Source organism: Pipra filicauda, unplaced genomic scaffold, assembly GCF_003945595.2.
Source record: "Pipra filicauda isolate LSUMZ 115617 unplaced genomic scaffold, ASM394559v2 scaffold311_size1313980_pilon, whole genome shotgun sequence".
Lineage (NCBI taxonomy): Eukaryota > Metazoa > Chordata > Aves > Passeriformes > Pipridae > Pipra > Pipra filicauda.
The window spans coordinates 436,046-448,951 of NW_024104434.1; the positions used below are offsets into that span (position 1 = coordinate 436,046).

The 12,906-nt window shown below is 47.1% G+C and overlaps 1 protein-coding gene across 1 annotated transcript; it reads left to right on the forward strand.

The window, feature by feature from the left end:
* The first annotated feature begins 3,290 nt into the window (after window positions 1-3,290).
* On the forward strand, window positions 3,291-6,244 carry LOC113982198 (endonuclease domain-containing 1 protein-like). Its single transcript, XM_027710214.2, has 2 exons — window positions 3,291-3,470; window positions 5,699-6,244. Exons 1-2 carry the CDS (start codon window positions 3,291-3,293, stop codon window positions 6,242-6,244), a joined length of 726 nt encoding a protein of 241 aa, XP_027566015.2.
* Window positions 6,245-12,906: the final 6,662 nt, after the last annotated feature.

Consider the following 12,906-nt stretch of genomic DNA (forward strand, 5'->3'; position numbering starts at 1 on the left):
GGATCAATGAGCAGCAGAGCTCCTTCAACATCACTCACAGCACTTCTCCATCCAGCATGTGCACAGCTCTGGACAACACTTAGTGCCTACACTGACATGAAAGGCAAAGCAGTGCCAGTTATTAGGTAGTTATTATTAAATTGTATAAAAAAGCAGTGAAATGGAAAACCAGGAGCTCCTAGACCCCAGGAGTATGCTGAGAGGTTCATGGCTTCTTTTTACCAGCAACCTCCGAGGCAGGGTGACCCTGGTTCTTCTAATAGATGATTGAGGTGGACATGATGCTGAATGAGCAGTGTCTGTACAAGGCAGGTTTATTTTAAAACAACTGGGTTGCATTGGAAAGGATGTTTGCAGCCATTTTGGTTTTTTTCTGTAAAAGTATAGAAATGTCAAGAAGAAAAAATCTAAGGAGAAGACAGAAGGAAAGAGAAGGAAAGGACAAGAGCAGATAGTGGAGAGGAAGGAGATCACCACCTGTGGATCTGGCAACGAGACCTGCAATTTAGATCCTTTGGGAGTGGGGGCCAGAGGCACAGAGAGTTGGATGGGTTCTATTCATTCTGGGTCCTGTGGAAATGCCCCACTGCCTCCCCTGGAGTGGGGTTTTACACAGTGTGGTGCTACACTGTGGAACTGAGTCAGGGGATGCTCCGGGGGTCTTTGGTGGTTTATGGCCCTTTCTCATGACATGAACACAGTTTGGCCTTGCTTCTTGCAACTGCTGCTTTGTCAGGCCAGTTGGGCCTCATCAGAAAGGAGGAAATATGATAAAAACGATACAAAGGATTGCCCCAGCTCTGCCGAATCTGCTTCTTATCAGCCTTGTCCCTTATCTGCCTTAAAACCACTTTAAGATGCCAGTCCCAGGTTATCAGGGACAAAATAAACCACAGGACTGAACAACTTCCTTCAAACACTCTTGGGTCTATCACACTTCTTCTGGTCATTTCTGGTGGTGACAACCAACTTGTTTTCCAGTATTCCTGGACGTTTCAAAGTGGATGAAAATGAGTCCAATTTAGTAGTGGATGAATGATTATAGACTCATTCTGAGCCTTGGAAGGGCCCTTAAAGATTATCTGGATCCAATCTGCTGCCATGGGCAGGGACAGCTTCCACTAGACCAGGTTGCTCAGAGCCCCATCTAACCTGGCCTTGAACATTTCCAGGGATGGGGCAGCCACAGCTTCTCTGGGCAACCTGTGCCACTGTCTCACCACCCTCACAGCCAAGAGTTTCTTCCTTGTATCCAAACTAAGTCTACACTCCTTCAGTTTAAAACCATTCCACCTTGTTCTATCAACTCCTGGTCCTTGTGCAAAGTCATTCTCCAACTCCCTTGCACACCCTTAAAGAACTGGAAGGGGCTCTAATGTGTCCCCAAGACCTTCTCTTTCCCAGGCTGGTGGCAGGAATACGGGCTCTTACAAAGCCTTGGCAATCCAGAAAGGGAAAATATGCAGCCTGGCCATATTAATTATCTCCTGAGAGGCTGCAGAAGAGCTGACTGTGGACATCTTGGGGTGCTCTGAGACAGGTTGGTCAAAGGCCCCCAGAGATGTTCTGCCAGGAACAGAAACGTGTGTGGGTGCTGCAGCAACAGTGGCTGTGGCCCCTGGGGAATGAGGAAATGGAAGGGGATGTCACCAGACCCAGTTAACTGCTGGCCTGTGCTGACCTGTGGCTTCAATCAGCTACCTTTGGAGAAACCCAGAAGAAATTGCAAATAGCAACTGTCACCCAATTTCTGTGCAAGGATGAACAAATCTCCCCTGAGTAACAACAGAAAACTTCTCCTTTTTTTTGAAATTTTGTGTTTATCAGATTTACAACTGGTTATATAGTGCAGTGGGACTCCTGAGGGATCAGCCAACTGTTTCTCCAGGGAGAAGAGGCAAGGAGTGGCTCAGCTGCCTGTTCTGAGGCTCTGCTTCAAGGTAAGCTCTTACAATTGACTCCAATAATTTCATGTGTTTCCTTAGCTTTGGAATAAAGAGATCAGACAAACATAGGCTGGAGTTGCTGAGCTCCACCATCTGCCTTCCATGGAGAAATGAGAGGTTATGCATGCACTGAATTGTGCAGCTCTTCAACATTTTCTGTGAAGGAAGGCAAGGACAGAAGGATGGATTTGGGAGAGAAATTCAAGTCAAGTCACCAGCATAATTCACATCAAACTGTTTAATAAGAATGGAAGGAAGGGGGTGAGGTGTGGTGCTGAGCTTATGGAATACCAAAATTCCACCCATGACCTTGCAAAAAACCTCTGGACAAACACAGGTACTGGCTGCACTCCTGGGCAAAGTTAATCTGGAACCCTGTGTGGGAAATCTCACAACTCTTCCTTCCAGGGGGATCATATATAAACAGCCAGTCTCAGACTGCAGCAGAGACATTTCAAAGTCCTCTGCCACTCTGGGGCTGGGAGCAGAGTCCTGAGCCCATATTTCCCACGGTAAGTTGGTTTCTCTCTATCTGATATTGAGTAAGTGGGATATATTTTAAGCTGATGGAGGGGTTGGTGCAAAAGGACCTTTCAGGAACTTCTCTGCTTGATTGGGGCAGAGATGGTCCTGCTCTGCAGAGCACTGTACAAAGCTACTGCTTGTGGCTCATATTTTGAGTTTCCTCGTCACTGGTCCCCACGTTCCTGATCCAGGACTGGTAAAGAGAAAAAGGAGCAGATATCTTGGGTGAGAGCAAGGGTGTGTGTAGCTCTATATCCTGAAGTGATTGGATATGAAGAGATAAAGATCAGGGCAAAGGGTCAGAAGAGAGCAAATATGTAAGGTGCCTTGTCAAGTCTTCTGGAGTCCTCAGCCCAGACCCTTTTGCAGTGTAAGGTGGACTGTAGCAGCTTTCTGTCCCATGAATCCTTCCAGCTGCCTCTCCTGCCTGCCTTCTTGAAAATGGCAGACAAAAGATGAATTCTCCCACTGCTGCCTCCTGTAGTCACCTTAACCCTCTTTTAGATTTCAGCCTGTTTGCCCTGGCACTTTTCCATATCCAGGAGGTCAGACAGCACCCTCGTCTTGGTCTTTCATAGTCCCCTAGTCAGCCAGCTGTGTCCCACCAACACAAAAATGACTGCAGGCCACGGTCAACTCTCTCCAAGCTGAGTGTCCCTCTGCATTTGCCTTTCAGAGGAGCAAGAGCCCTTCACCTGAAATCCTCTCGTGATGCTGTGGCTGCTGCTGCTGCAGGTCTGGGCGAGCTGCCTTTGGCTGGGACACAGCGAGGTGGTGGAGTCCTTTGCCAATACATGTAATCAGTTTTTCTACCAGAACATGCCTGCAACAAATGGTCTGCTGCCAGAGAACCCAGCCTGGATCTGCCAGACCTTCAAAAACCAGCCTTTCTATGCCACCTTGTATGACAAAAAGGAGCGTATTCCCGTGTACTCTGCTTACATCTACCAGTTTGACGCTGGCAAGAGAGTTACACCATTATGGATGGTTGAGCCCCAGGTGAGTGTCCTCTCTTACAGCATATCACCCTCCAGTCACTAAAAGATGAACTGTAGCATTTAACCAAATATCTCTATTTCCTCCCACCCTCATACACACACATGCAAATGGACCCATTGGATGGGATTCATCTCATCTTACTTCAAACACCTGCATCACATGATTCCTCTGATGCATTTTAAGCAGCAGCAGGAGCAGGATTGCTATCCCAAAGGTTCACAGTTTTCTGCATTGACCTGAGAGCAACATCAAGACAAATTCCATTCCATTCCAAAGTCAAACTGACGTCCCTCTCTGTGCCCTGCTGTGGTAGGAGATCAAGTGCTGGGGAAAAGGCATGAAACATCAGCTAAATTTGGGGGACCAACAGTCCTGCTGGATTCTGATCTCCACTTTGCCCTGAGCTGTTTTGCAACCCTGACAGAGCTTAATTTCTCACAGTTAGGACTCCATTTGTCTTTGTAAGTGATGTGAGAGAAGTGAGGAGAAACTCAGAATTGGGTGAAATTACCCAGGGAAAAAGCCTTGGTACAGGCACTGATTGGGGAGGGGGTTTGGTGAACCCTGGGGAATGTATTGAGTGCTATTTCAGGCAATGAAAAGTGAGGAGCATCAGTGTCAGTCCAGTCAGAAGGGGGTGATCTCCAGCCATGGCCAGTTGCCCCTGAGCACTGTTGCCTCAGGCTTGGTTCAGAAGGATCCACCAGACACACAGATCTCCACAAACAACAGAGCTCTCCCAAATGTCCTTCAGACCTCCAGTGAAAAAGACCAAGGAAATTATGGAACAGAAAGAGAGGAAGTTCAGGTCATTGCTAAGGACAGAGCAGCAGGAGGGAAATTAGGTGTTCATGGACAATAGAAGAAAGCCATATGCCCTGTTCCAGAGGAAGAATAAATATGTTTCCTCAAAGATGAACAGAAAGGTGTTTGAGTTCTAAAAAAAAAAAAAAAAATCCATTTGCACTTTGTACTCATTGGAACTCAAAGAACTAATATAATATTGCACCACTGCAGTTTCTACATTTACGGGGGATAATGCTTCACTCTTTTCATGGAATCATTGACTCATAGAGGGGTTTGTGTTGGAAAGAACATCAAACATCATCTCAATTCAACCCCCCTGCCATGGGAAGGGCCACCTCCTACTAGACCTGGTTGCTCAGAACCCCATCCAACCTGGCCCTTTCCCTCCTGGATCATGGAGCCAGTCCTCCTGCAAACTCTTTGATTTTGGTAACTTTCTCCAGAGGTCCTTTTTCAGTATTTAGGTTCCTCAGGACTCTTTGGGGATTATGAGCTGTTGAACAGGCTGATCATTTCTAAGTTCTTTTTAGTGAGGCTGCAGAAGATACTCCCTGTCCCAGATCTGCTCTGAGACACATTATTAGGACTGCAGTAGCAGATCCCATTTGCATCAAGGTCAAAAAAAGCTTCATCCTTGCGGTGACCTGTAGCCCTCCCAGGAAACCTCACCTCTAGGACTGGTTTCTCAACACATCTCCCTGGGTATGGGATTACAGGAGGCAAACCCTGGTGTTCCAGGAGTGTAGTATACCTGTAGCAGCCACAGATGGAATCAAAGAATGACAGAATGGGGTGGGAGGATCTGGGGAGAGCAGATGCGGGGTGTGGAGACAGGATGAAATGGAATCAATATGTCAGGGAAGGTTTCTTACCAAACTTAGGAGTGGAAAATTCTAATTGTCTCATGTATCCAGCCACGTTCTCAGCACAGGCTGCAGGCTGGATCACAAAGGTCACAAGTTATGGCTTTATTAATATAATAAGTAAATAAACCATGCGGACCCAGTTAGCTGGTTTGGGGTTCAAAGCCAAATTCTCTTTATTCAAATGAGACAACACCTTATATCTGGGTTAACATGTCACACCATGTGACCTTAACAACCAGTCACCATGGGTATGTCACTGCCCATGGGTGGGAGTACTTTGGGACTTCATTTCCCAGGATGTCCCTCTGGCATCCTTCCTTAAACCTGACCCCTACAACAAGTCAAAAGGAGAGCTGTCACATTCTGAGCTTCTTTTGTCTTAAAAGCTCTTGTGTTCATCCAGGAGGGGCAGCTATAGGATTTATGCTTTTCCATACAATGAGATGACAAGAAATTAGATCTTGACACTCAGAGACTTGTGCTCCAGGGAGACTTGCTCCATTACTCCCATCCCCAATACTAACATGTTTTCTTTCCTCTTCCTTACCTGTCAAGCTGATACGTGACAATTTGCCCAAAGATATGGAAACAGAGGCAACCCTCAGAGAAACTTACTCAGTCAGCCAAGATGATATCAGCGAGAGCCAGGCTGTCTACCAAGACTACCTTAAACTTAAGGGTTTGGACCGTGGCCATTTGAACCCCGCTTCCCATCACGACACCCAGGAAGGCAGGGACGCGACCTTCACCCTCACCAACATAGTGCCCCAGAACACTGCACTCAACAACGGCGCCTGGAACCGCTATGAGATGAAAACAATGCCCAAGAAAAGCAAGGACTGTAAAACCACCTATGCCATTGTGGGTGCTGTGCCTGGGAACTCCTCCATCGCTGATGGGAGGGTTAATGTACCCAGCCACATCTGGGCCAGCGCCTGCTGCAAGACCAACAACAACACCATGAGTGCTTGGGCTGCCATTGCTGAGAACGATAAGGACAAGATCCGGGTCCTCAAGCTGGGGGCACTGGAGGAAAAGTTGGCTGAGCTGTATAACAGGGGACCGGTTTCTCTGTTCCACATGGACTGTCCCCGTACATAAGCCTCACATCCTGGATGCAAAAGGCTTGAGGGCTTTTCCCACATATCACAGAATCACAGAATGCTTTAAGTTGGAATGGATCTCAAGGATCATCCAGTTCCAAACCCCCCTGCAAAATAGCAGGGACACCTTCCACTAGACCAGGTTGCTCAGAGCCATGTCCAACCTGGCCTTGAACACTTCCAGGGATGGAGCAGACACAACTTCTCTTGGCAGCCTGTATCAGTGTTTCACCACCTCAGAGGAAAGAATTTCTTGCTGATACATAGCCTGACCCTGCCCTCTACCACTTTAAATCCCCCTTCTGACACTCCATGTCCTTCTTCATAGTCCCTCTCCAATTCTGGAGACTCTTCAGGTACTGGAATGGGACCTAAATTCTCCTCAGAGCCTTCACCAGGCTGAACAACCCTAACTTTCTCAGCCTGTCTCCAGAGCAGAAGTGATCCAGCTCTCAGAGTACCTTTGTGACGTCCTCTGGACTCCACCCCAACTGGTTGGTGTCCTTCTCATGTTGTGAGCCCAGAGCTGGAGGTAGTACTGCAGGTGGGGTCTCACAAGAGTAGAGTAGAGGGGGAACAAATGTCCTGTGCAGTGTCCATCCTACTCCCTGATAAAAGGGAGAAGGAGGTGGGCAGAGCCTCCAGCTGGTTTGCTTTGCTGCCCATGCTGGCAGAGAGCTCTTAGGGATGAGTCCTTGCCCTGGCAGTCTGGAGGGAACAGCTGGAGAAGAGCCCATGGACAAGGAAATCAGAGCTTCTCAGTGAGACCAGAAGGGCTTTGCCTTGTTTCCCTTTTGCTCCATACCCACAGACAGGTCTTAGTTCCTTCCCCTCCTCATTAGCTGTCCCTCAGAGTGTGCTGCTGACTTGTCCCTCACCTCCTTAGGAAGGCTGTGGGACGAGGGTGGCTCCGGTTGCCCACAGGTGTTGTGGAGTCTCCATTGCTGGAGAGGCTCAAGCCCCAAGTGGACATGATCCTGGACAACCTACCCTAGCTGAGCCTGCTTGAGCAGGGGTCTGGACTAGGAGAACTTGAGAGGTCCCTCCAAATCTCAACAATGCAGTGATTCTGTGATGCTGGGAACCAGATTTTGTTTGCTTGCTTTTGAAACCTGCACCTTGTAGAAGAAGGAGCTGAGGTCTGAGATAGGCAGGCTCAGGCATCAGATCTACAGGAAGCTTTGACCAGTCAGAGGTAAATTTCTGTCTGTGATACACTGCTTGGATAACTTCATTCTCTGCTGTGCTTCTGAACCTTTTCTGCAGATTTATGGCTAAAGGATTTCATAAAATGTATTCAGAGTATCCAATATAATCAATGTAATCAATGTGTCAATCAAAAGATCCGTGTGTGCCAGATCATGTAGTTCCTGAGTAGTTCATAATAAAAATTATTTGCTTCAGTGCTGGATTGCAGAGTCATCTTATATATAAGCCACAAGTTGCTTCTTGCTGAAATCTCAATTTCCTAGTGATGTCACAGTCCCCAGAGCATCCTTGCAGGAGGAAGGGGTTCCAAGTCAACCCTGAAAGTGACATAACAGGTACTAAAGTGTCCCCATCAGACTGCAGTTACTTCTGCTAGGAATGGGCATGAACCAAGTGGATCAGGCTGCAAACAGCTCCTACAAGCTGTGTCACTTCCAGAGGTACCAGCTTGAGCCTGAACTTCTCAGCTCAGCAGCTGTTGTTCACCATCCTACAGTGTCACATCGCACCCTGTGCCCTTGAGGTGCCCTGAGGTGTGTGAGAGCCCCGGTGGGGCTGATCTGCTGCAGAATCCTGGGGAACACCAAACCCATCTGGGCCATCAGCCAGAGGCCAGGCAGGTTCCCCAAGGGCATCTGCAGTGGCTCTGGACACCTGAGCACAGGGAACCAGATCCCAGCACAGACCCTGGTAGTGCCTGGTAGCACCAGGGACTTGTGCTCTTGTTGTCTCCATTGCCAAGGTAAGAGCAGCAGTAGCACTCACTTGTGCCAGCTGGATAGCTTAGAGAGGTAAGAGAATATTTTGCTGTTTAGGAGGACAAAGTAGGAATATCGCTTTGACACCCTTCTGCTGGACAACCCCTGTGCCCCAGGTCCCTGCCCCCATGGGTTTTTTCTCCTGGGATCAAATGCCAACACAGCCCACTCCTGGTGCTGGTTCAGGCTGAGGGACCTCTGCAGACACCTCTGCTGTACCTCATGGGGCTCTCTCTGACTCGTTTACCCACCTCTTTATGCCCACTGGGTCGTCATCCTTACCATGTCTCATCCCATGCCCCATTACTCTTGCTTTCTAGCATTTGGAATCACGGGCTGCTTGACCATCCCTGTGAGTGCCACCTTTGTCAACCTCTCACATTCTCCCCAGGACCTTTAATCCTGTCAGTACCCAGAAATGCCCTCCACTCCTCAGTAAGCCTGTGAAATACATGGGAAGCGTAAAAACGAAAGGAATCAGCTTGGTGTCTGCCTTCCAGCAGGTCTCAGGTTGGAGCTGATCCGAGGGCTGCCCCAGCCCCACGAGCACCCTCTCAGGCAGCTTCCATCTGTGGTTTCCTCTGTTTTCTGCTGACCCTGGTTGTGAATGGGTGTGGTAGTTTGGTCTGGGCCTTCCTTGGTGACCAGTTTGTAACCAAGGAAGGGTCCAGATTTACCCGGTATTCCCTACGATTTTTACGTAAGCCGGGCTATAAGAAGACAGAAGGAGAGGCCTTCGCTCTCTCTTTCCTTCCGGCGGCTTTGGAGGTGCAGGTTCCCTGCTGTTGAGTCTGTCGGGTTGGGGAGCGAGGCCTGGTAAGGCCTTCTCGACCTTGGGAGACAGAGGTTGCCGGCGATTGTTCCAGAGCGACTCTCAGTTGTCCCAAGGAGAGTAGTGAGATATTTCTTTGCTAACTTTTTTAGTTGCTAGATCTCGGGCTACTGATTGGGATATATATATTTTATTTTGGTTTTGTTCCTTTTCCCTTCCCCCTTCCCTTTCCCTTGTGAAATTGTATATATTTCAATTGTATATAACTGTAACATAAGTGTAAATATATTTATATGTATATTACTTTAGCTGTCTCTCTCTCGTTTTGGGTTTTTTCTTGTTTTTTTTTTCTCCCTCTTCTCCCCGAGGTTTGGGGGAGGGGGGGGGGAGGGACTTCTTGTGGTAAGGTTTGGAGACTTGGCAGGGAGCCAGCTTCAAAACATATCAATGGGGAATAATGATTTAGCTCTTTCATGAGCCCAGAGCCAGTCCATGCCCCCAGTGGTGCTGGAAGCACCTCCATCCACTGGGAAGATGCAGCTGTGCTGACATGGGAAGGTAATTTTGCGGTTTGTTGTGTGTCTGTGCATCTCTGGGGAGAGCTGTGGGCACTGGTGTGTGCACGTGAAAGTGGGGGGAGTTCACCTGACCCTTAGAGAGGGGAGATTTTCTTGACCCACAGAGATTTATTTGTCTGTTAATGGCCCAGGGAAAACAAAACCGTGTATATCCAACCAGTCTGTCAAGTATCCCATAAGGGGACTCTTCACCAAACACTCTTCACAGGATGGGGGATGATTTGGTTGCCCTTTTCAGGGGGCTCCCACCCAACAGCATAAGGGAGAACCCCTCAGTGGACCTGCCAGTATGTTATTCCACTGCCAGCAATCTGTCAACACCTTATAAAGGACTCACTTTAACAGTTGACAGAATAATACTCTTTATTCATACAAACTGTGACAGGTTAATAAGGTTTGTAGGTCATTGGTGATAGTGTCTAACTGCAAAAATGTGTTTAAAGCAATCTAATCATACTATAAAGAAAGCACAAACACAAACTCTAATACAAAACAATCTACCAACAGATTATGGAGCAAAAGCAAGCTCTAGTCCTGAAAGCACCACATAGAATAAGTTTGTCACCTGATAGGCATCCCTAAAGCAGGGAGGGAAGACAGGTTCAGCCTGTCAGCCAATCCCAGTAGTTGAGGTGGAACCTTCCTCCAATTTCTCCCCATTTCCAACTTCCTTTCCTATTATTTCTTTAGATTTAGGTGGGGCTTGAGTGACTCTAGTCATAAGTATGTAATTGGGTAGTTGTCCTTGGCATCTATCTTTCTTGGTGGGCACGAAGTGTCACCATGTTGCCCTCCCTGCAGGACATTTCTGAAGGGAGGCTGCAGTGCCTTCATGTTGCTCCCCTCTCCACTGCATCCCCCATAACAGGTGTTTATCAGTGTTTAGGAAACCTCTGTGGGCCATGTGACTGTGTTCCACACGGGAAGTAGCAGCTGGGTCTCCTCTGTAATCCTTGTTCTCCTTTAACTTCCAACCGTATCCATTATTCCACAGTGTGTCACTGGGATTTTAGAGAGAAAGGAAAAATGATTTTGCCCAGGAGCTGTGAGGACATGCTGGGAGCTAAACCCACTGCACTGCCAAGAGCTGGACCATGCAGCTTGCTTAGTCCTTTTCCAATAACACCAGTGGTTCAGATTCCACGTTGGCACGTGCTGTTCCAAAAGAGAAGGAAACAAGAAAATCCAGACAGTGCCATCTTCTGTCCTGTGCTTGAGAAAACAGCTGGGCAAAACTCCTTTGCTCCGTGCAGGAGCACCTCTGGCTGCCACGTGGGGAAGGCAGGCTGGGAACTGCTTTACTGCAGTTTTGGCATCTCCTGGGCAAAGGAGGTGCCATCTCCATCTGCTGGGTTGGACACACTGGAGCTACTGGATCTCTTTGATGGAGGCAGCCAATGTACTGTGTGTGGTTCTGCAGGAAGCACGTGCTGTTTGTGGCACTGCCAAGCTGATCTCCAGCTGAGCATCCGAGGGGAGTGAACATCTCAACCTCAGCCTGCAGGGACAGGCTTTTTCCTGGGAAATGAGGCTCAAAGACATGAGGGCCCCTTCCAAGTCTCACAGGCGATCCCACTGGCAATTTCCTGTCTTCAGTTAAATGGTAATCTAGAAAAAGGAAAGAAAATATTACTTTCATCCATCTAAGTCCTTGATCTTGCTGGGAGCTATTAGAAGAAAGGAATGTTGCATTTATCAAAAACCAGTAATCTCAATTTTCACGTGTTATTTTCACACCCAGAGTTAGACTAAGAAATCAGGTCAATATTAGAGGTTTGTTTAACCAACTTAGCCTCTGCATACAAAGGCCAAAATTTCCTGTTATACGAGTTTTATAAGTTGACACCTTCAGTTCCTGAGGATTTCTGAGGAACTGCTTATCTACTGTGTATCATGATGGGATCTTATGAAGTTACACTCCATTTACACAAGAACCAGCAAACCTATTCAGACTAATTACACAGTGGGAGAATTTCCCTATTTATTTTTTTACTGGTGCTCTTGGTTATTTTTTTAGTTCCCCTCCAATGGGATTTATGCACTCAGCTTTCACACAGCAATTGTGCAAATACTGAAGCTCCAACAGTAATGAAAATCGTCAAGCATATGAAGTCTTTTGCACTTTCAAATATCTCTTTCCCTAGTGGATGGAATTCCATTTAAGAGCAGCTCATGAAAAACTATACAGATTATTAGTAATGTCTGTGTAAACATCAGATCTGTTCTAAGGCCACTACAACATGAGCTGCTTTGGACAATCCAGGTCACATTCAGGTTCCCTCTGAAAGCACCAACTACTTGAACAAACAAAGTCTGATTTCACTTGAAACCATTCCCATGGAACTGCTAATTGGTGATTCATTGTAAATTCAAGCCTCACAATGCTTTCTAATGCATTGTGGAACCTTCCAAAGAGGTAGATTAATTTAGTGAAAGGGAATTAAGAGAGAAAACACATTAAGGATCAGCCTGACCTGTCTGAAGTGCCAGACGGATGGTTCTGCTGTGTTGGTGGATTTGAGGGGTTTTACATCAGAGGCTCAAGAAGTCCAGGCAATGCCAACCTTGTTCAGCAGCAGTGCAGTACCTTGGGAATGCAGGCTCAGCTTCCTCCCAACCCTTCCATGGGCCAAGGGAGGAGGAGTCCTGACTGAGCTCCAGGCTGTGTAGATGGAGTGCAGCTACACACTGTCCTCCAGACCTAAAGGTTTCCATCCCTTCTCCCAGGTTTTATTTCCCCAGTGACTGCTATCACTTTGCCCTGCCAAAAGAGGTGGGAGATCCAGGTCCTACATGATTTGCATTTTCCCCAGATAAGCCATTTTAAGACAACAGAAAACACTGGAGAAAACCATCTGCCTTAAACAATCTCAGTCTCATTCAGACATGTTCCTCACTTTATGTATCTGAGATGATTGGATGTTTTAAAGAAAAACATCCTTTCTTTTTCATATGAGGTAACATTTTTCCCCGGGCAAGACTCAAAGGCCAAAGTAAAGGAAACCGTGTGATACAAATATGATAGATAAACCTGCAAGCTCAAGAAGGTTGAACCAGTGATTTCTGATCTGGAAGTAAGCAGGTTGCACTGCCTCCGTTCATCACAGAGTAAATGCTAGGAGAAGTGACTTTTCTCTATCCATTCCATGCTGGCTTATATGCAGGTGGAATTTGCTGACTAAGGTTACCCACAAAGACTTGGTGTCTTTGCAAGTGTCTGGGTAAACTCTGGATCTTAGATATCCAAAAAGATTTGAAAGCAAGGGGTATTATCTTGCTTTTTGAACAAAGAAAAAGAGGTAAAAGAAAAAAAAATGAGGAGAAGGTTTTGGGCTTCCTGTGT